Genomic DNA, 22,067 nt, shown 5'->3' with positions numbered 1-22,067 from the left:
ACTTTGTATGTCTTCGTATCTACATATTATCATAATTTTACCACCTCTGCAATGTTGCCCTATTTTTCTCAATCTTCTGGTCTGTTTTCGACTTTAACAGGAGCGTCGATAGTTGCCAGTATATTTTACATCGAGTTATTTTCACTTTTCGCTTTTATGCATATTTGCGTATTACGTAAAATACGCACAGTTTTATAAAAAAAACATTATAGCTCAGAATTCGAGGGCTATAATCATTTGCTTTCTCAGTTATTATCTTGATAATTTTTATACAGTTTATAGTTTGAAAGCAACTCTTAAACTTTATAATAAATTTTAATTAATAAACCAAAATTTTAAAGTAAAATAGCTAATTTTGTTTACTTCTGTCGAAAAAATTTTAACCACAAATATTTTTATCTCTTTTTCTAAACTATTTCATTGTAAAAGTTTTTTTTTTAATAAATAATTGATGATATAATAAAACAGCAAAACAGATTATATTTGAGTTTGATCTTCCAGGTTTAAAGACGTTTTTAAGAACAATGTATTTTTTAAGTATAATTTAAAACGTATTAGACCTGATTGGTCTCTTTGAAGTAATGAATATGGGGATGATTTTTATTAATTCCTTATACATATTTAGAATGATTTCGATAATAATCTTTAAAAGAATAAAAAGTAAAAAGATATTCACTTTCATATAATGCAAATATTTGCCTCTATTTAAATCAAGATGTTTTGATGTATGTTCTTTTGACATTTTGAATGTCAAAATAAACGTCAAAAACATCGCATTGTCAAACAAATACCAGACAAAAATGGACACAGCATTAGTCCCCGATAATTGTCTTGAAGTAATATTTTCTTTTTTAACTCTCCATGACCTTAGAAATTGTTCACTTGTGTGTAAACGGTGGTATAGGTTTCTTAATGACGAAAATAACGACGTGTGGCGATTGCATTGTGTTAGGAAACTTGCCGAGGAAGCACTTAAATCAGACCTTCTAAGTTCAGTTCCCACATACAAAGCCAAATTAAGAGCCTTTCATCATGCCTGGAACCCCAATGATTGTTCTAGAAATATTTATATAAAGCCTAATGGTTTTACTTTACATCGAAATCCAGTTGCACAGAGTACAGATGCTTCTAGGTAAGTGACATTTGTGTTTAAACCTTTTTTTTTATACTGGAATAGAATGTTATTTTTATACTATTTTTACTTCATCTTTTATATAAGTACGTTTGATTATTTTGAACTATCACTTTCGCTAAGGAATTCTCTGGAGACAGAAAGTATTCTGTCTATTCATATTTATTTTGATAGTAGTTTTCAGACCACTAGTTTAACAAATTGTATTGGGCCTCTATGTTGAGTTAAATGTTGACATCAGAGTTATACTAAGTTGTATTGTTATAAAGCTTTTGATTGTTTTTATAATGGTCAACAAAGATTTGATTTTCTTTGTGCTTTCTACATTTTAATTAGGTTTTTTAATTGGTAGTACAACACATTTATTCTGAATTGGAATATTCTTAACTTTTATTTAGTTTTTGCCAGTTCTTGGGTTTTAAATAAATAAATAAATTAAATAATATAGCTTAATTGTGTTATTGTGTTCAGTTCATTATAAAACTTTATGAGGAACATGCTAATAAAGTTTATACTTTCTCTATCAAAAAAGTTTATGGAAATATTGACAGATTAAGCTGTCTTGAGCTCATTAGTGGTCTGTAGATGTATTTGTCCTAATCAACCTGCTTACATTTATTTATTTATTTATTTATTTACAGGATGTCCCCATTTTTACAAAAATAGAATATCCTAACCATAACAAGTATATTAAATTTTCCTGAAAATCTTATTAAAATGAAATGAATAGTCCAAGTCAAAGGTCACTCATCTTTAATCTCTAACATACTCAAAGTTTAATCTCTACATAATAAAAGTCTGTATCTTAAATTACAACTAGTTATTCTTAAGTTGTACATAGATAGGTACTGATAACTTATTAAAGGCACTTCAAAAATGACCTATCATTTTTACTATTACATGGTACAATTTATAACTAGCCAATAAAAACACTGTCACATTTTGTTCATAATTTGTACTTATTAAACATTATTAGTTAAATAAACAACTAGAAACAATAAGAAGTCACAATAAAAATGAATCAACCATGTATAAAAATCTATGTATATACCTCTATATGTGAACTTCAGTCTTACAGATTGGAAAAGAATCCTTCATATTACTTTGGGACGACATTTTTATTTATCAGGTTAAGAATACCCTGTCTCTTTGGTTGTGCAATTTTAAGCTTCTCAGAATAGAGCAACTTTGGTGTAATATCAGAATTACTAGAATTTTGTTGCCTTTTTTTAAATGTCATCACAGATTTGAATGCTTTAGCTTGATAAGAAGTCTTATGTGAAAATTTGTTAATTTTTTCTTTTTCAATGTGAATTATCTTTATTTCACACCATTTCTTCCTATCTCCATCTTCGTTAATAGTGTAGTTTCCACAAACAAGTTGTTTAAGATCAAAGGAACTTTTATGGGTCAGTTCTTTCACTGAATAAGGTGTCCCTTTTTTCTTTGCAGTTTTTATTAATATTATATATTGGTCACGCACATAAATTGGAGAAGATTTCAAAGATCTGGACACATTTCTTTGAATTGTAGAATGAACCGCATCACTCTTATTTTGAATGTGTCCTTTAATTCGAAATTTGTGAGTAATAATACTCTTCAGTTTTGGGAATGTATTTATGGCACATTGATACATTGCCAACATATATTTATGTTTTTGCTGACCACAGCAATTATCACTATAAAACACAACATCAAAATCATCAGTTACTTTGTTATGTAAATATTCTACAACATAAACATGCACCAGCCAATTTTATTTACTCCTTGTGCTCCTTCTCCTTCATACCATACAAAACAAGTTGTAGCTTTAGAATCCAGTTTGGAAATTGTAAAATTAAGTACATTTACTTTAGAAATATAATCTAAAATTCTCAGTAACTTTTTGTTTATCGTTTTGTTTTTCTGATCTTGGAAGGTTTTTTTGTTTCAGGTGGTTTGCACTTGTCAGAACAAACCATTCCCTTTTTGTTTTTCTTTAATCTGTCTCTTAGATTTTGACAAGGATGTATATGCCTTATCACTGTTTCTTAATAACTCGGTAACATTTCTTTTCCATATATTTGGATTTGTCTTCCTTTTGCGACCTTTTTTTTTTGATTATTTTCATTTTCAGTAGTAGTGAATGTATTGACACTACTTGATGAGTGAACAATAAAGACCTCAGTGTTGGGAAGTATATCAACATTGGGAGGCTTAACATCAATAGTTTTAGACTGGATATTAACAAGGGAACATTCTACAGTCAAGTTATTAGGATGTACAATTTTTTTGATTTTGTTATTTGAACCAGAAGGTCCAAGTTTTGAAGATAAATGTTTGCTGTTCAGCTAACTGTCTTAAATTAATTTTTTCATCTGAATCAGTGTCACTCTTTAGTGAATCATCCTTGCTTTGAAAGTCGGGATCCTTAACACTATCATCTGAAGAGAAATCAGAGATGGAGCTGCTTGAAGACAAAGATAAACTATTTGAAGACAAACACGAGCTGATGTTTAGGTTTAGGTTATTAGCTTGGTAGTTTCTGCCATTATCACCAAAAATATTTATATTATGTTGGCTATCAAGTATGGAATTAATGTCAGAGGAGTTCTTTAGTTTTGTTGAATTGTAAAATAGTGGATCAATATTTTGGTTGGGTTACCAAGTTTACTAACATGGGCAGAGTATCATAACAGTTATCTTGCTCCTTAAATTATATTTCTTCAATTTTCTCAACTTTATCAGTATTGTTTTTACACCCAACCATGTCGAGTATTCTATGCACTCTTCTATTTTTCACTCTTCATGCACTCTTGATTCTACAACAAATAAATTGTTAATGTAAAATTAGAAATATCAGATTTTTCTTTTTATGCTCGAACATTACACAATTTTTGTACTGTTTTCATACAGGCAAACATTACAGGCTTTATTTTATTAGAACTATTAATGGATTATATTAAAATAAGACGATATGTTATGACAATGAAACCAATATAAAAGTAAATAAAAAAACTGCATTTTACTTTATAATAATAACATTTTACTCTCATAAAAAATGAAAAAGGGTCGTATTTGAATATATGGTCTTTTTTTATTTTAAATGATACAGCAACTATGAGATTATCATAACCAAAAAGAATGTATTCCATAATAGGTACATCCTTTTTGATTAAGAAATAAATATATATATATATATATATATATATATATATATATATATATATATATATATATGTGAATATTTTGTATAAAATGGCCGTATTTAATTACACATCTCTTTTGTTTAAGAAATAATAATATACTAATATAATAAATGTAATTAGGGAAGACGACTTCACATAGGGATAAAGGCAAAGGGAATGATGAATGATAAATTTAAAATTGATATGATGTTTATTGAATTAAACTTAAATAAAACTGTATTCTAATGTTTATTAGAGGCTTATTTTTTAATTATTAAAACGAAAAATTATTTTTTAGGGGTAAAATAGGATTTAGACATGGAAGGCATGCTTGGGAAGTAATTTGGGAAGGTCCTTTAGGAACAGTGGCAGTTATCGGAATTGCTACCAAAGATGCTCCTCTTCAATGTCATGGTTATGTTGCTTTGTTAGGTTCTGATGATCAAAGTTGGGGATGGAATTTAGTGGATAATCATTTATTGCATAATGGTGATGCCCAAGGGAACTATCCAATGTTAAACAATGCTCCAAAATACCAGGTATAACTTATATTTTTATAACCATTAATCTATTTTAAAACTCATTAATATATGAGACGTTTTTATTTAAGTAATTATCGTTTTGATACTAAAAATTAGTAAAACTATCACTTATTTCACAGCCACCTTAACACAGCTGTTTTATAACTACAGTGGAACCTCGATAAGTCGGATTAATTGGGATCGCGGCCGATCCGGGTAATCGAAAATTCGGGTTAGCCGGAGAATATGTTAAAAATTTATAAAATACGATACTTACAGATAAATTCCATTATGATTGCAAAAATATGAAATACATCTAAATTATGTACAGTTGTATACAGTACTGTTCATTTCTTGGTAAAAAACTCAGTTAGTTTCGGTCGGGTCACTTTCGTCTGACACTTGCTTGCTGTGCGATCCCGCAGATCTTCATCATAAGCAGTTCAGCCGGGGATGTTTCCGCCTGCCGCTCGAAATAGACCATTAGTGCGTCTAGTTGGGCCATTGCGTCTCCATGACATCACTGTCTGTTCAATGTTCCCGTCTGCATCCTCAGCGTCTGATTCGAGTCTTCTTGCAGTACCGTCTCCTATCGGAGGTTGGCTACCATCACAGCAATCTTCACTTTGTTGGCTGCAGCTCTGAACAACTGTATTGAAATGCACACAATTAGCTCGATACTACCTGATTCGATAGCGTCAGGTAAACACGATGCGATCAGTGCCTCGTGAATAAGTGGCACATAGCCTCCGTTATTGTCTGCCTCTAACCACAAATTAATGTCACTTTCATTGACTTCAGAGTAGCCGTCAATATTTTTGAACATATCCAAAAATTCTTGGTACTGGACATCGTACTGGCGAGTCATTTTCCAGGTTACAGTTCTCCACTGGTTGAATTGAATTTTCTGGCAAGTTGCATACACCCTTCCACAGTTTATTCCAAGATTTTATCAAGCTGATTTTAGTCACTTGTTCCCAATATTCTGCAGTCATGTAAATTACAGTTTTGACATTGAACGTTTTTAGAATCTCAAATACACCGTGTTCTCCTTCATCTCCTATGATTGTGTTTAACATCTGCCTTCTGTAAACCTTCTTGATTTTCTTGAGAACCCCCTGGTCCATGGGCTGTAATAGCGCTGTTACATTAGGCGGCAAAAACTTGACGGTAATGTCCCCACTGACCAGCATATCCGCTGAGGCATGTGAAGGAGCATTATCAATTATTAATTTTTTTCTTTTCCTATGAAGACTAGGGGAAATTTATGCTTCTTCGAAGCATTGCTGCAGGCCATTATTTTCAATCGGTGTTTGCCTTTTTGCCTATCAGTACAACCACTCTCGGTGTTAACCGATTTTTTTCCGTATCTGAGCTAGTCGCGTTCCCAATTATCTCAGATAATCGCGAGTCTATTGTAATAAGACAGGTTATTTTTAATATAGGTAACCCACTATTTGTACTTGGAAAGATTATTTAATTTTCATACGGAGAAAACTATTACTCTTTATCATAATGTTTATATAAAATATTCACAGTTTGTTTAACTATTTACATTCCACAAATTTTAACTATAAATAAACCTTTGAACAACTGAAAAGAATCTTAGACGAAAATAAATAATAAATCAACATATTTACATTAAATAGGATTTTGAAATTTTGAAATTAAATTCAACAAAATTTATTTACATTAATAGGTTGATGTTGTCGTCGTCGTCGCTATTAGACAGTTCTGTTGATGTGCCCTGGCGTCATCTCGCTGTGATACTTGCAATATTTCCTTGAGGCAACTTCCTCTCATTATGACGTTGACACACCTCTCTTTCTATTGGTTTCGTTTTCACAACACTTCTGCTATTTACTTCGGTTTGCATAGCTGTATTACATGTTATATCTGACTTCAATGCCAATAGTGAATTTTTTACTTTTCCATCAGCATATTTCGAAATAAACATATCTGTTAATTTCGTTTCCAATCTTTGAGTAAGACCTCTTTCCATAATATTTTAAGTAACTTTCTAAGACACTATATTTCGAATACTTCAATACGGTTTAATGATTTTACTTTAACTGATCAGGTCTCGCTACAGTACATTATTATTGGCCTTATGTAGCATTTTAGGACGCGAATACGGAGACCCAACGGAGTTTCGCGCTGAAAGAGGTAGTTATTGAATTTGGTAAAAGTATTTCTAGCTATTGCTACTAGTATCTTCACTTCTTTATCTTAGTCCCACTTACTGCTTAAGGTAGCTCCAAGATTTTTAAATTTATAAATGCCGTCTATAACTTGGTTGTTGATTTTCAACCGTGCTTGCATATGGGGATTGTCTAATGATTATCATTCATTTCGTTTTTATGATATTAATTTTGAGACCGTATTCCTCTCTCACTGTATTAATATTATTTACTATTTACCATCTCTTGCAGTTCTTCTATGTTGTCTTCTATGATAGCTGTATCATCCGCATATCGCAAATTATTTATGGGAATTCAATTTTTTTTATACGTTTTTTATTCTGCTCTGCAAGCTTAAAGATCTTTTCTATATAAATGTTACACTTCCATCAATACCAATCTCCCTGAACGCCTTTATTAACACATAATGTCTAAAATTGTCAAAAGCTTTTTGGTAATTGATAAAGCAAATACAGTCATCTCTTCTCTGGTCATAGCATTTTTGTATCAATAACTGCATGCAGAAAAGTATTTCGTGTTCCTAAATCAAGTGTCTCCCGTCTTCGTGGCGACTGGCATTGTGCTTCTTTTTTACATTGCTACAAGGTTGACTTTAGCTAATCTGATGATATTTGTCTACAGTTGTATATGTTATTGAAGCGTTTAACTATTTCCGCATTTACGTTGTCGGGTCCTACAGCTTTATCATTATTTAAACCTGCGATCGCGTATTCCACTTCTGATTCTGATTCTAATATCTAACAATGTCAGTGAAGAAGAATAGTCAGTGCCAATAAGTGTTACTATATATAGCCTGAAAAGACAAATAACTTCAAATTTCCAAGGAAAATTAGACTAACAGAGCAGGGTTTGTGGCGTAGACGGTACAACTTTAAATTAGATAGAGGCTTCGAGAAAGCTGACGTTGTGAAATTTATGAAGGTACAGATATAAACTTCTACTGGACCAGAATAAAGGAAGACATGGAAGCGGCAGCGAAAGATAAAATAGGAACAGAAATTTGTGCCCGTAAAAATCATTGGTTTGACGATGAACGCAAGAATTCAACAAAAGAAAAAAATGAAGCATACAGAAAAATGCTTACCCGACGAACTACAACAACTGTAGAGAATTACCAGACAAAGAGAAGAGAAGAAAACAGGATACACAAAAGAAAAAAACGAAACCACTTAAATAAGGAACTTAAATATATTGAAAACTTCAACAGAGAGAAAGAATCCAGAGCATTCTATAAGAAAGTTAACATCAACAGAAAAGATTTCAAGGCAACCACAAGACAATGCAGAAGTCAGAATGGTGCCCAATTAACAAGGAAAGATGTATTGAATAGATGGGTTTACTACTTTAACCAGGCACTTAATATAGAGGTAGAAGAAAACAACCTGGAAGACGAAAGATATGAGGTAAGAGAAACAGACGAGAGGGAAGAGGAACCACCAACGATTCTTGTTCAAGTTAAATATACAGTTAAAAACCAGCCAGAAACAAATCACCCTGAATAGATAATCTCCCATTTGAACTATATAAAGAAGGTGGCCATGATACCATAATGGCATTACAACAGCTGATAAAAGAAATATGGACACAGAAATCCTTCCCCAATGATTGGAATATTGGAATACTTTGCACCATACACAAAAAAGGGGATATCTTTGAAGGCTCTAACCATAGAGGAATTACGCTTCTAAATGCAGCATATAAAATATTTTCCACAGTAATATGTCACCCTATGGCACCATATACAGAACGGATAGTAGGGAAGTACCAGGCGGGTTTAGGATGTGGTAAATCGACAATTCATCAGATTGCAACCCTGAAACAAGTTTTAGAAAAAACACTGGAATATGGCAATTTATAGACTATAACGCAGCCTACGACTTTGTGAATAGAAGAGAAATGTTCAAAGCAATGAAGAAGCTAGGAATACCAAATCAGTTGGTAAATTTAACAAAACTACCTCTTGAAAAAGTTGAATGTAGAGTAAGAATTCGGGGGGAACTGTCTGAACCTTTTAAAACAAATAACGGGCTGCGCCAGGGAGACTCTCTCTCCTGTATACTGTTAAATCTGGCTCTGGAAAAAGTAATACGTATGTCATAAATCACAACCACTGATTCAATATATAATAAAACAGTGCAAATCCTGGCCTAATCCATGATATCAACATAGGCCAGGTTTTGCACTGACTTATCCGATGAACGGAAAACGCTGTACGAGAGGCGTATGTAGCATTAAAAGAATCAGCTACAAAAATGGGTTTAATAATAAACACCAATAAAACTAAGTATATGAAAATAAGCACACAACCACAAATCCTACGACCACTTGTTATAGAAAACGACGTCATCGAAGCAGTGAACGAATTTGTATACCTGGGAGCGCTCCCTGACACTGAAAATAAAGCAGAGATAAACAATCTCCTCCTTAAATCCACAATTATATCGAGGAATACAAAAATAAAACTCTATAAAACAATAATACGCCCAGTCCTAACATATGGTTCAGAGACCTGGACTCTAACAAAAAATAATGAAAACATGTTAGGATGTTTCAAAGAAAAGTGCTAAGGCGAATCTATGGAGCAGTGAATGACAATGGAGTGTGGAGAAGACGATACAACTTCGAATTTTATAGAATATACCAGGAACCAGATATCGTAAAACATATTAAGATAGGACGTCTGAGGTAGATAGGGATGTAATGCGGATGGAAAAAAATGACTCATCTAGAAAAACGCTCCTTGATAGACCCATTAGTCAGAGAAGAAGAGGAAGACCCAGAATAAGGTTCCTTGATAACATAGATGAAGACATGAGAAATATGAGAAACAAGTCGCAGGTCATGGCAAAAAAGTGACATAAAATTGATGGTTCATCCATCACTCAGTCCCAAATGATTCTTTTTTGCGTTCACTAAATATAAATTGCAGGTTCCACGACTGTCGAGTTATCCCGTCATTTTGGAGCTACTGCGTTGTAAGCGTAAATTGGTTAAAAGTGTATCCATTGCTAGAATTTTTTTAAAAACAAACACATTTTCAACTACTATTTGTTTTCGAATATGTTAAATAGTAAGTCCTAGTTAGTATAAGTGAGTTTTACTGATATTTTCCTATAAATTTTTTAGGTTGGTGAACGAATCAGGGTGATTCTTGATTGTGATGACAATACCCTATCTTTTGAAAAGAATTATGAATTTTTAGGTGTAGCTTTTAGGGGTAAGTACTATTTTAAAATTAATATCAATTATAAAGGTATGTAATACTATTGCGCACATGTACAATAAACCAATTGACGTCCGGTTTAAAACAGACTGCTTCCGAAAACATAAGGTTTGTTTATTTATAAAATTGATCTTTGCACAAATATCATCTTTTACGAATTATTTTCTATATTACGTCTTTTTTCTACTTACAGATTATAAAAAATGAAATAAGCCGCTTGTCTCTAGATTAATAAATGACCTTTAATCCATTGATCAATCAATAATCTCTTTTTATTTCTCATGAGTCATACGCTCAAAATATTTTTAAAAATTATACACCGGAGAATACACAACAAACTTGAGCAGGACATAAGTGACACACAATTTGGATTTAGAAATGCACTGGGAACGAGGGAAGCCCTGTTCGCTGTGAATGTACTTGTGCAAAGGTGCATGGATGTTAATCAGCCAGTATATATGTGTTTCTTGGATTACAACAAAGCCTTCGATAAGGTCAGACATAACCGTCTTATCGAATTACTTGAAAAGAAAAACTTAGATATGAGAGACATCAGGATCATTAGCGCTATCTATTATAATCAGATCGCTGTGGTAAAAGAGAACAACGTGTTTTCAAATGAAATACAGATTGAGAGGGGCGTCAGGCAGGGCTGTGTTGTCTCCTACTTTGTTCAATTTGTATTCAGAGGAAATAATCCAGGAAGCACTAGAAGAACTAACTATGGGAATAAAAGTAAATGGCCGACCAATCAATAATATACGGTTTGCCGACAACACTATTTTATTAGCGGAATGTCTTGAGGATTTACAACAAATGAGTGACAGAGTGGTAGAAGTCAGTGAAGAAAACATACTGTCCCTAAACACAAAAAAGACACAATTTATGGTAATTACAAGAGCCCAACAGCGCCAAGAAAACATAACAATACATGGAGAATACATTAAAAAAGTTGAAAAATATAAATATCTGGGTACAATAATTAACGAAAATAATGAGTACACAGAAGAGATTAAGGCAAGAATAGGACAGACAAGAAATTCTTTCAACAAACTGAAAAAAAGTACTCTGCAGCAGGGACATTTCAATTTCTTTAAAGATAAGACTTCTGAGATGCTACGTGTTCTCCGTATTATTTTATGGGTTGGAGGCTTGGACATTAAAGAAAGATGTTTCGGACAGATTAGAAGCCTTCGAGTTATGAGCCTACAGAAGGATATTAAGAATAAGTTGGGTGGATAGAGTCACAAATCTCGAGGTGTTGAGAAGAATGGGAAAAGATAAAGAGGTTTTAAATACAATTAAAGTCAGAAAACTGCAATATCTAAGACATGTTAAGAGGGGCGAGTGTTATAACTTGTTGCAATTAATAATGCAAGGAAGAATACAGGGCAGAAGGAGTCGCGGAAGAAGACGCATCTCCTGGTTAAACAATTTGAGAGCTTGGTTTAACTGCACTTCTGCTGACCTCTTTAGAGCAGCGGTATCAAAAGTGCGAATTGCCATGATGGTTGCCAACCTTCTGGAGGAGATGGCACATGAAGAAGAAGAACATGCCATCAGGAGGATTGATAAACAAGAATTTTATTCTCTAATCTACAAAAATTACACTAAGGCTAATTCTAAATAACAAGGACATTAAAATTAATAAACAAGGAAATAAATAAGCATATAAATGGCATAGTAATAAACTAAATGTATATATCATACTGAGCAAAGACTCAATTAAAAACCAAGGCATGCTGAATAGTATATCCTAATTAATAATAATAGTAGTAACGTGCAACGAGAAGATCGCCAAGTGGAGATTTCGAGATACAAATAAGGAGACAATGGAGAATGGAAAGTACCCAGACGATATATTATTCTCTCTACTACTGAAGTCATTTCGAAGAACGTCGTAGAAAACATAAAACAACTGTTTTAGTGAACATCTCCGGTGAACTCAGCCTGTCCCTGTCTGATCGTGGTAACTACTTCTACTCTAATAAGTTCATTTCTACCCAACCACTTCAACCTGCCTTCACAGCGCCAATATTCCAACAGACTGGAACAAAGCTACTATGATTCTATTACACAAAGTAGGAGACAAAGCAAATTTAGAGAATTACAGACCGATTAGCCTCCTCAGCCATATATATAAGTTGTTTACGCGAATACTAGTTAAGAGAATGGAAAGAAAATTAGAGACTTATCAACCAAGGGAACAGGCAGGATTCTGAAAAAGTTACGGAACAAATGACCATCTACAAAGTATAAAAACCCTAATAGAGAAAGCAGTGGAATACAATAAACCTCTAGTTCTAATATTTATCGATTTTCACAAAGCCTTTGACACAGTTGAGCTAAGCAAAATATTACAGGCGCTTAAAGAATGCAGGCTAGATTATAGATATACTAAATTATTATACAAAATATACCTGCAGGCAACAACCACTGTCAGATTACATACTAACAGTAATCGCATAAAAATAGAACGGGGGGTTAGACAAGGAGACCCAATGTCACCTAAACTTTTTAATACGGTGCTAGAACATGCTTTTAAGAATTTGGATTGGATGACAAAGGGAATAAAAATAGATGGAGAATATCTAAACAACTTACGTTTCGCCGATGATATACTTATAATAGCTGAAGATCTAGGTATGGCAAGAGAGATGGTACAGGAACTCGTTGTGGCTACAGAAAATGTAGGTTTAAATATAAATATCTCGAAAACAAAAATCATGACCAATTTGGTACCCAACCAGAACATCAGTATTGGTGGGAAAGAAATAGAACTCGTAGATAGATATAAATACCTGGGACATGAAATTATGATTGGCAGGGATAACCAGACTCATGAACTGAAGAGAAGAATCGGCCTTGGGTGGGCAGCATTTGGAAAACTGAGAGAAACTTTTAAAAGTGAGCTGCCCACATGCTTAAAGAGAAAGGTATTTGATCAGTGCGTCCTCCCAGTCTTGACGTACGGAGCAGAAACACTTACCTTAACAAAAGCACCAGCTACCAAACTGAGTCACGCAGAGAAGAATGGAGCGATCCATGTTAGGAATAACTCTGCGAGACAGAATAACCAACGAAGACATCAGGAGAAGAACCGGAGTGACTGACATCATCGAGAAAATAGCCAGACTAAAATGGAGATGGGCAGGACACATAGCCAGAATGACAGATGGGCGATGGACAAAGAGGTTATTGGAATGGAGGCCAAGGGAAGACAAGAGAAGCGTCGGTCGACCACCTACACGATGGACTGACGATTTAAGAAGACTCAATAAAAACTGGATAAGAGCGGCACAAGATAGACGAGGTTGGAAACATGAGGAAGAGACCTATGTTCAGCAGTGGACTCTTGAGGCTGGATGATGAATGAACTTCAACCTAATCTGTCTCAGCACCTAGCTTTTCCCCAAAACATGTATCACCTCTTCCCTTATCATTCAAATTTAGAATGTCTCTTACTACTTTTTGTGTATCATACTTCCAATCATACTAGGCCAACTTTTCTCCATTCCTATGCACATCTAACCTCAATACCAAATTTTTCCTCCATGCTCATCCAATCTTTCCTCCAACCACACCTTGCTCTCATCATTTCTTTCAAAAAGAAATTTTGGCAACCTATCATTGGAATATCCTAGATTCTTTCAATATATTTTTTTGTGTAAATTCATTGTATATAGGCTCACTCTAGCAATATCTGTCTCCAAATCTAACGTAAAGTTAGGACAATACCTTTGATCAGAAAACATTTTTTGCAATACATTCTTCTAATTGTTTCCCCCTCATCGTACCCAAAAAGACCCAATTCTGCTTGTTCATTGGCGGATTAATACCTCTATGGAAGGTTGTCACTCCATCTTTTGCGCGTTTGTCCGATACTTCTTCTACCGATTGGTGACTTATCTCTTGCTATTTTGACGACACGGTCTCCTCATTCTGCTTATAGTTATTCAATTCTTTTTTTCTGTTTAGTGTCCATTCACCCTGTACGTTATATTTTCTTCTAATGTCCTTACTTCTCTTTCGATCTCTCAGTGTATTTCCTGTAATTATTCTCAGTACTCTCATCTTCGACTTCAAAGTCCGACTTATGTCCTTTCTCGTTGAAAACAACATTTTATCACAAAGTCAATTCGGCTTTTTATCTAATAAATGTACCAGTGTTGCTATGTTTTCTGTACTACGTGAGGTCTCTCAAGCAGTAAACAATAATCTTTATATTGCCACTGTTTTTTACTATGCCAAAGTTTTTGATTGTGTAAATCACGACATTATGATAAAAAACTAAATTTTTAGATCGTACTTGAGGACTAGGAAACAACTAGTTATTGTATGTGGAGTACCACAAGGTTCAGTACTGGGTCCTCTACTTTGCCTTATCTTTATAAATGACATCAATAACTTAAAGATCGATGACAAATTTTTTCTTTTTGCTGATGATACCAGTATTACATGGAGGAATTCGAATATTGCAACTCTTCAGGCAATTATAACTTCTGATCTACTTAAAATAAAAACCTGATCCGACTCTAATTTACTCTCTTTTAACGTGGATAAGACAGTAGCATTATCCTATAAAGGAGCTCTTTAACCAATGCTTCTTAATAACAGCCAGATCAGTATCTGTGATTCTGTAAAATTTCTTGATATTTTTATAGACAGCAACGTTAAATGGTCCCTTCATATCGATTTGTTAAGTAAGAAACTAGCCTCAGCTTGCAATGCAATAAGATCTGTTTTGAAGGAAATCAATTTAGCATCTTCCAAAATACCATACTTTTCTTTGTTCGAGTCTCATCTTCGACATGGCCTTCCTTTTTGGGGTCCTAGTACAGCTGCTTAATCTGATGTTATTTTTAAATTAAAAAAAAAAGAACAATACGGTATCTTTTTGACCTCAGTAGAGTAACAAATTGCAGAAGCTACTTAAAAAAATCACGGGATTTTAACTCTTCCCTCTCTATATATTCTAGAAACTGTTTGCTTAATTTGTAAACACCTACATGTTTTTCCAGCAAGACCTAATCATGACTACTCTACCAGAAATTCAAGCTTTGATGTGTATTTACTGATCCAGTCTACTGAGTTAGTAAAGAAATCGATATTATATTCGACCAAAAAATTATACAACCATCTCCCTTTGCAACTTAAATTTACAACTTTTTTCCTTAAGTTCCGTAAATTGACAAAATATTATCTATTTGAAAGATCATATTATTCAGTGTAAGTTTCTTAACGAATAAATAAAAAACTATAGTACGTTTAGGTACAAGCATCAAGTATTTTTATATATATTTGGGTATCACATGCAGCAGATTAAACTTATTCGTAAACTAGGTAAGGTTTTATTATGCAATTTGCAATTTAGTGAAATTTTGCAATGGATTGTATATTTTATTATCTTTTATTTTGTGATATTGACGATTTATGTAATTTTAGTAAATTTTAATTATTGTTATTTTTTTAAATTTTTTAAGCTTTGTCCATAAAATTGTACAATTTTCAGTGACAATAAAGCATATTACTATTCTATTCTATTCTATTCTTTTCTATACCCATTATACTTTCGCACAGAAGGAATATGCATTTATCTATAAAAGTTGTGAACATGTCCAAATGCATATGCAAGTATGTAAGTGCATAATTATCCGAACCATAGTCTAGGTACCACTGTGTCCGTTCAACTGTGTCAATACTATTGACACACTGAAAAGTGCTGACACAAAAGTATTTCAATCTCTACTTGTCACCATTATTGTCTTTGCTTTTCATAAAATGCATTAAAACTGTATCGAAATAAATATTTCTTATGTATTTATTACTAATAATTTTTATATATTAGGACTACCAGATAAGAAGCTCTACCCAACCGTATCGGCTGTGTATGGCAATACAGAAGTTTCTATGGTCTATCTCGGTCCACCACTGGATGGCTAACATACCCTCGGATATACACTGTATATTCTAGTCAAATAAATTCTAGTCAAAACCAAAAAACCAAAGAAATTGGAGAGAGAATTTCAAACGTCTGTTTTAAAGATGGTTCAATTCAGGTCAGTCCGGTTTGCCCAATGTGATAAATAATAACCGCATTTAATAATACTAGTTATTATTTTATACGAAAACATTTGGTTTGTATAAAAACTTTGTTTATATTTTCTATTCGATAGATCGTTTTGACATTTTGCTATGTCTAACTTCTACGATTTTTTGTAACATCAACTTTTATATAAAAGTGGAAATGAAATAGGAACACTTATTCAATGAGCGATACGATTATGAGCATTTCAACTTTTAAAAATCTACGAATAGCAAATATAAAAACTGTCTTAGGAGATCACATTTCAGTCAACACGATTTGTAAAAAGATGTATAGTTGTAAAAAGTATTGTGTAATGTGTAACAAAGCTACCAAACAGTAATTTTTGTGTAGATATTTTGCAAGTTGTGATTTAAGTTTTGGCTAAGAAGAGTTCTCACATCAACATTGATGGAGGCCTACCCACTTGTACCATAGAAGTAAATAACGGTTCAGGGTCGTATTTTAAATATCTACCAATGGTGCATTTAAAAAACAACTCAATTTATTAAACTATGATACATATTGGAAAGATATTTGATGTCAGTCTTATTATTGATAGAATTTTGATCTTTTTTAATGTGATTCATCTCCAATATGCCTCTTTTGTTGTAGTTCTGTTCTTTTTCCAAAATCACCGCACCCAGAGAACTGGAAAATTACTATTGGATGGTATACATAGTACGTGAAAAAATGAGAACTCATAAGTATAAACGAATATGTAGTGAGTAGACAAAATGCAGCGAGCACATGAGTAGAAGTTCTCATATTGAAAGTCTACCTTAAAAATTAAAGATAATAATAAGTTAATCTCAATTAACAACAGCATACTTCAAAGACAATAGCCGACACTTTGGCTAATGTAAAGATGGGAGAAAGACAAGCCACAGCAGATTCGATTTTGCATTTGTGTGGGTCGAAAACTGCCTTGTGTTTCATATAAAGAAATGTCATATACAGGCAACTTACTGGCATAGAACACACGCGGTGGTTATATTTAGTTGCAGAAGAAAGCACTTACAATGAACATCCTGCATTTATAGGGAAAACGCGATAAGTATAAGTCCTGAGTTTGAGCTAAATTAATTTTCTCTCTGGGTCTGTTAAGCCTCTCTTAAATGAGTGATAGTGATGAGTAAAACTAAAATAATAAAAACAGAATACTCAAAGACAAAACTTAAAATCACAATAAAATCAAATTTAACTAACGCGAGTGAAAGAAACAATGCAACACTGTAGAAATATCCAGCACTTCACTGCATAACATGTACTGCATGAATGGCTTTGCTGGACCTCCACTTTCAAATTTGTTTCTGCGCGGTGACAATTCCACGAGATAGATGTTTGACCGTACCAGGGGTCGCTAAGATCGTATGCCAGCTTACACCATCGTTTTCAAGGTAGACTACATATAACTGAAACACAACTTACTGCAATTTTTCCTTCCGCATATTTAAACTGCCGATGTGGACTTCTGAAGTCTATATCGGTAAAATATTTGCACCTCACTTATTATCAGCCCCTTGCAACCTATTCTTGAACTCTTGAGAATGTCTTGAACAGAATCAACATTGCCGTTATAGAGTTATTGTCGATACGGTAAAATCAATGACCTTGGTCTTGATACCATCACCAGACCATGTCTTCAACCCAGAGAACCTCTACCTTATTTTTACTAGAATAATCAGTGCATGCTTATCCCGGCAGAAATCAACAAATTTGGAGTAGAACACTTAACAAACAAAATCCAGAAAATTATTGCAAGAGTAGTATAGCAAAGAATGTGTTAAAAAATATTCGTTTTTGAAAACGATTTTCAGAGTGAAAATTGAAACGTCAAAACCATTATAAAATTTAATTTTCATTACAATCAATTGTAGCTTAAACTCATATAAACATAATATTTATTCTTTCAGAGATATAGTTACATTCTTGTATTGGTGTAAAAATTTTCTGTGTATTAACAGAGCGACTCCTTCTTATGCTCTAGTTTGTTTCGCAACACTACTGTTGTAACGAATTATTTTGCCTACCACATAGGGTATTATTGGGTAAAATTGGGGACAGAAATTATGGGGCTAGAGATAGGGCAAGCAAAATTGATGAAACTGTTGCGAACGGCGCTCAGGGTTTATTTGGAGAAACTGGGTCGTAGATAAGTGAATGAAACAATGGAATTGGATTGGGCAACTACAAAAGTGAAACAAAGGGGTACTTACATGAATCTCCTGGATAAATGGTAAAACAAAACAACAAGAAGGACCTCTAGTTATTTAAAATGGACGCCGCTTCGAGGAAACTTCCTGCTGGATGAAAGAGAAGGTTCTTCCGCCCTAAAAAACACAAAAGAGAGGTTAGGAACTTTTTTTAATAACAAAATGGTTTAGGGAAAAAATTAAAAATTTATTACTGTCTCACAACAAACAGTTACAAAGTAAATAGTACAAAAATACTATATTAATGGTCACAAAGGTAAATACAAAAATAACAAAGAGATACACTTACTATGTCCTATTCGTTTACAAGTTGGAGATACTACAAAACTTACAAATGTTACTGTTACTTACAAACCTTTTTCTAAAAAACAAAACAAAATCTCAAATATGATTAGATATTTACCAGATGTCAAAAATAATAAAGCTAGCTGTCATATGTCAAAACTAAATCTTAAACTGAGAACAAAATAAAATGACAGCTAAGCCACGCCCTATGATCTACAATTTTAATTATTACAATTTCTTTAATTTCTATGAAAACAACTAATATTAAACATTTTTTATTTTTACTTTACGAATCAAACACAAAAGTTACCTGGATTGCACTAAATTTACTTTAAATTTTCTGGGGTTAGGAACTGGAATTTAAACTCTCTGACACTCAAACAAAAAACTGCATCTATGTTCTGAAACGTCTTTTTAATTAGGACAAAGCAAATTTGAGGTTGAAGTGGGCACACTGGACACAAACCTTGGACTCGGATTCTTAAAAAACAGGAATGGGTACAACTATACACAATGGCAACATGTGGTTATCCATCAAAGTTGTTGTAGACGCCGTTTTACAAATATCTCATATGAGAGACGGCTTATAACAAAAAACAGTGATTACTCGTTCAGAAATGAAACATTGCATTAAGTAAAAATCACTTTTTTTTTCACAATTTTGCCGGTTTTTTTCGACTAAATTAAACACATCTGCTTACGACGGCCAAAATTTCAAACCTGACTCTTCGACCTCGATCTCTGTATTGTACCGGCTTCCTATGCCACACTTTTCCCCTCTAACCCGTTCTCGTCACGGAACAGCCCAGAATTCTTGTCAAACATGCTTCTCTCAATATCGTAAAATGACCTTGAATAATTCCCAGCTTTTAAAATTGTAGAACCAAGACGTAATATATGAATTATTTAACTTCCAGCGGTAACTGGAATTTGAAATTTTTACATGACAATATAAACAGAGAATCGGCGAAATATTTATACTCGGCCCAGGGGCGTACTAGAAAATTGTTATTACTTGAATATTAGATATTTAAGGAATTTTCTGCATGCTATAATGTAGATCATCAGAAAATCATCCAGCATAATTTGTCTCTTTCCTTTTTGTCACTTGTAGTGCACATATGTCTATACTTTTCTCTACAATCTCTTTAGTTATTTCCAGCTTTCTTGTGTTTAAAGATTTTACGTTCCAATTACCGATTAGAAATATATTTCTCGTTTTTCATAAATTCGTTGTCGTCTTTCTCGAGTTGGTCGTCGTCGTTGAATCTTTCCTGTTCCGAGACATAATCCTGTTTCTATGAGCTGTATGGGTAAGTGTATTGGTAGGGTGCTAACCTGGCTGTAGACTCACTCATCCTTTATCTGGAGTTGGGACTGGCAACAGTTCTGTTCAGCTACTCGATCCACCCAACAAAATTGTAGGAGGATTTAAGAATAGGACTGTATGGAGAAATAGGCTTAGGAAGATCGAGACTCAACTAAGACCGTAGCACCCATCATAATGATGCATTAAAAGCTTAGCTGTTTTAGTACCTCTTGAAAAATAGCTAACACAGATTGGTCGTCGCCAACCAGCTCGTGTAACTTAAATGCATTAGCCACACATGCTACACAATTAGTAAACACCATCGCTCATTTCTTGATATTCAAAACACTTTTAATCAAATCTGGCATGATAAACTAATCAGGAAGTAAATTGCTGTCAATCTTCATTACATCTCATTAAGAATGTTAAATCCTAAATGATAGACAGAGCTATAATAGCTGATCTTTTACTCCCGAAGCTTGAGTTATTTTTATTTTATTTATATTATCCATATTTTTCAAAATAATATTCTATCTTGGGTTTATTTGAAGTATACGCCATTTAATTTTAATCATTTGTTAAAGATAATTATAATGTTTGATGATAATCTAATCCGACTTGACAAAACTTAAATCACTAATTGTGTATTAAAAAATAAAGCTTGACAGAAATATGATCATATAACTTCCAGTCCACTCTAGGACCATTTTAATATATTTATTGCAATATAAGAGATGATAATATTGAAAACTAATCTAAAAACTCATACGCGAATTTCAAGTACATAATATAAAATCAATTAAATTTATTGCCTTTTGGAATTCACTTTTTAAAAATTTTTATTTAATTTTCTCGAATAATTTAATAATGATTTTATTGATATGTTTCTTCCCATTTTTTACCGCCCATAAGTTGTACTCACCTTTATCAAAAGTTTTCAATATTATCTGTACTTAAAAACAGGATTTGCATAATGTTACCTTAGTTGTTAAGCTTAAATTGATATTTTTATACAAGACACAGTTGAATTTATGATTTAAACAAACGTTAAACAAAATATATTGTGACTTTTCATATCAAATTCCTTCCACTGGAATAGCTTATACAGTGCTCGTCTAAGGCTTTCCCCCAACTTTAATTAATTTTTGGGTAACAGAACTACATTATTTCAGTTACCCAAAGTACATTTTTTTATGAAGTTTTAGTTACGTATTCCTTCAAAATGACGGACGGGCGCCATCTTATGAAATTATTTTAAATTACATCGTATGGCAAGTAATATCTCACTTAAAAGCTCTTGTGTTACTCAGTATGTTCCTATATTTTTTGCGATCCTGGTGGGTCGTTTCAGAATCGCTACGGCTTAAATTTTAATGGTTAATTTGTAAAAAAATCCTCGGACAGATCTATTTATTTTTCTAGTTTCACATATTCTGATACAATTTATTTGTTTACTTTTGACATGTTTATTCTGTTTCTGTAAAAAAATGACCTCTTTGCTGGTTAATTTATTAAAACTACTTACCTTTATTTAACTATGTTAATTGGTAGGGTAGAAAATTAGCGTCTCGACACTCGGCGATGCCAAGAAGGAAGATACGACAACATCACCGGGAAGATTGACACCTTCGGCTTGTGCGCGAATCGCTGTCCCATTAGCTACTGCTTACTCTGCTTGTCTGTATGGACCACCTCTATTAAAGTCGGTTCGCTATATTTACGCGGGTTTCGGATTAAACATTTTATTGTAAGTACACAGTTTTAATTACCTGCTCTTTGGGGAAATATCAACTGGTCAAATGAAATGAAAAATAATCCATAACTTTTTTTAATTAAATAATAATGGAAAATCTTTTATATAATTGACAGTATAATAAGGAGAATTACTTCATTAATGGAGTCTAATGTGGCTAATATAAACCTAATAA

At 33.1% G+C, this 22,067-nt stretch overlaps 1 protein-coding gene across 2 annotated transcripts; it reads left to right on the top strand.

Annotated features, from left to right (window-relative positions):
* Nucleotides 1-788: 788 nt before the first annotated feature.
* On the top strand, nucleotides 789-20,693 carry Fsn (F-box synaptic protein). Of its 2 annotated transcripts, none has more exons than XM_072532693.1 (4): nucleotides 789-1,132; nucleotides 4,598-4,838; nucleotides 10,148-10,238; nucleotides 16,093-20,693. In XM_072532693.1, the coding sequence occupies exons 1-4, from the start codon at nucleotides 801-803 to the stop codon at nucleotides 16,185-16,187; spliced, it is 759 nt and encodes a 252-aa protein (XP_072388794.1). In that variant the 5' UTR covers nucleotides 789-800; the 3' UTR covers nucleotides 16,188-20,693. The 2 variants fall into 2 exon arrangements, with proteins under 2 accessions (XP_072388794.1, XP_072388795.1); XM_072532694.1 differs by lacking the exon at nucleotides 16,093-20,693 and adding an exon at nucleotides 10,438-11,779.
* Nucleotides 20,694-22,067: the final 1,374 nt, after the last annotated feature.

Source organism: Diabrotica undecimpunctata, chromosome 5, assembly GCF_040954645.1.
Source record: "Diabrotica undecimpunctata isolate CICGRU chromosome 5, icDiaUnde3, whole genome shotgun sequence".
In the NCBI taxonomy this organism is placed as follows: domain Eukaryota; kingdom Metazoa; phylum Arthropoda; class Insecta; order Coleoptera; family Chrysomelidae; genus Diabrotica; species Diabrotica undecimpunctata.
The sequence above is the reverse complement of the archived record's forward strand: the minus strand, read 5'-3'. Positions and strand labels throughout refer to the sequence as shown.

What these genes read in the sequence shown, in the direction of transcription:
- Fsn (XM_072532693.1), top strand. Translation starts at nt 801, where the DNA reads ATGGACACAGCATTAGTCCCCGATAATTGTCTTGAAGTAATATTTTCT. An exon ending in CAGAGTACAGATGCTTCTAG is followed by an intron (nt 1,133 to 4,597) that starts GTAAGTGACATT and finishes ATTATTTTTTAG; the next exon opens with GGGTAAAATAGGATTTAGAC. An exon ending in ACAATGCTCCAAAATACCAG is followed by an intron (nt 4,839 to 10,147) that starts GTATAACTTATA and finishes TAAATTTTTTAG; the next exon opens with GTTGGTGAACGAATCAGGGT.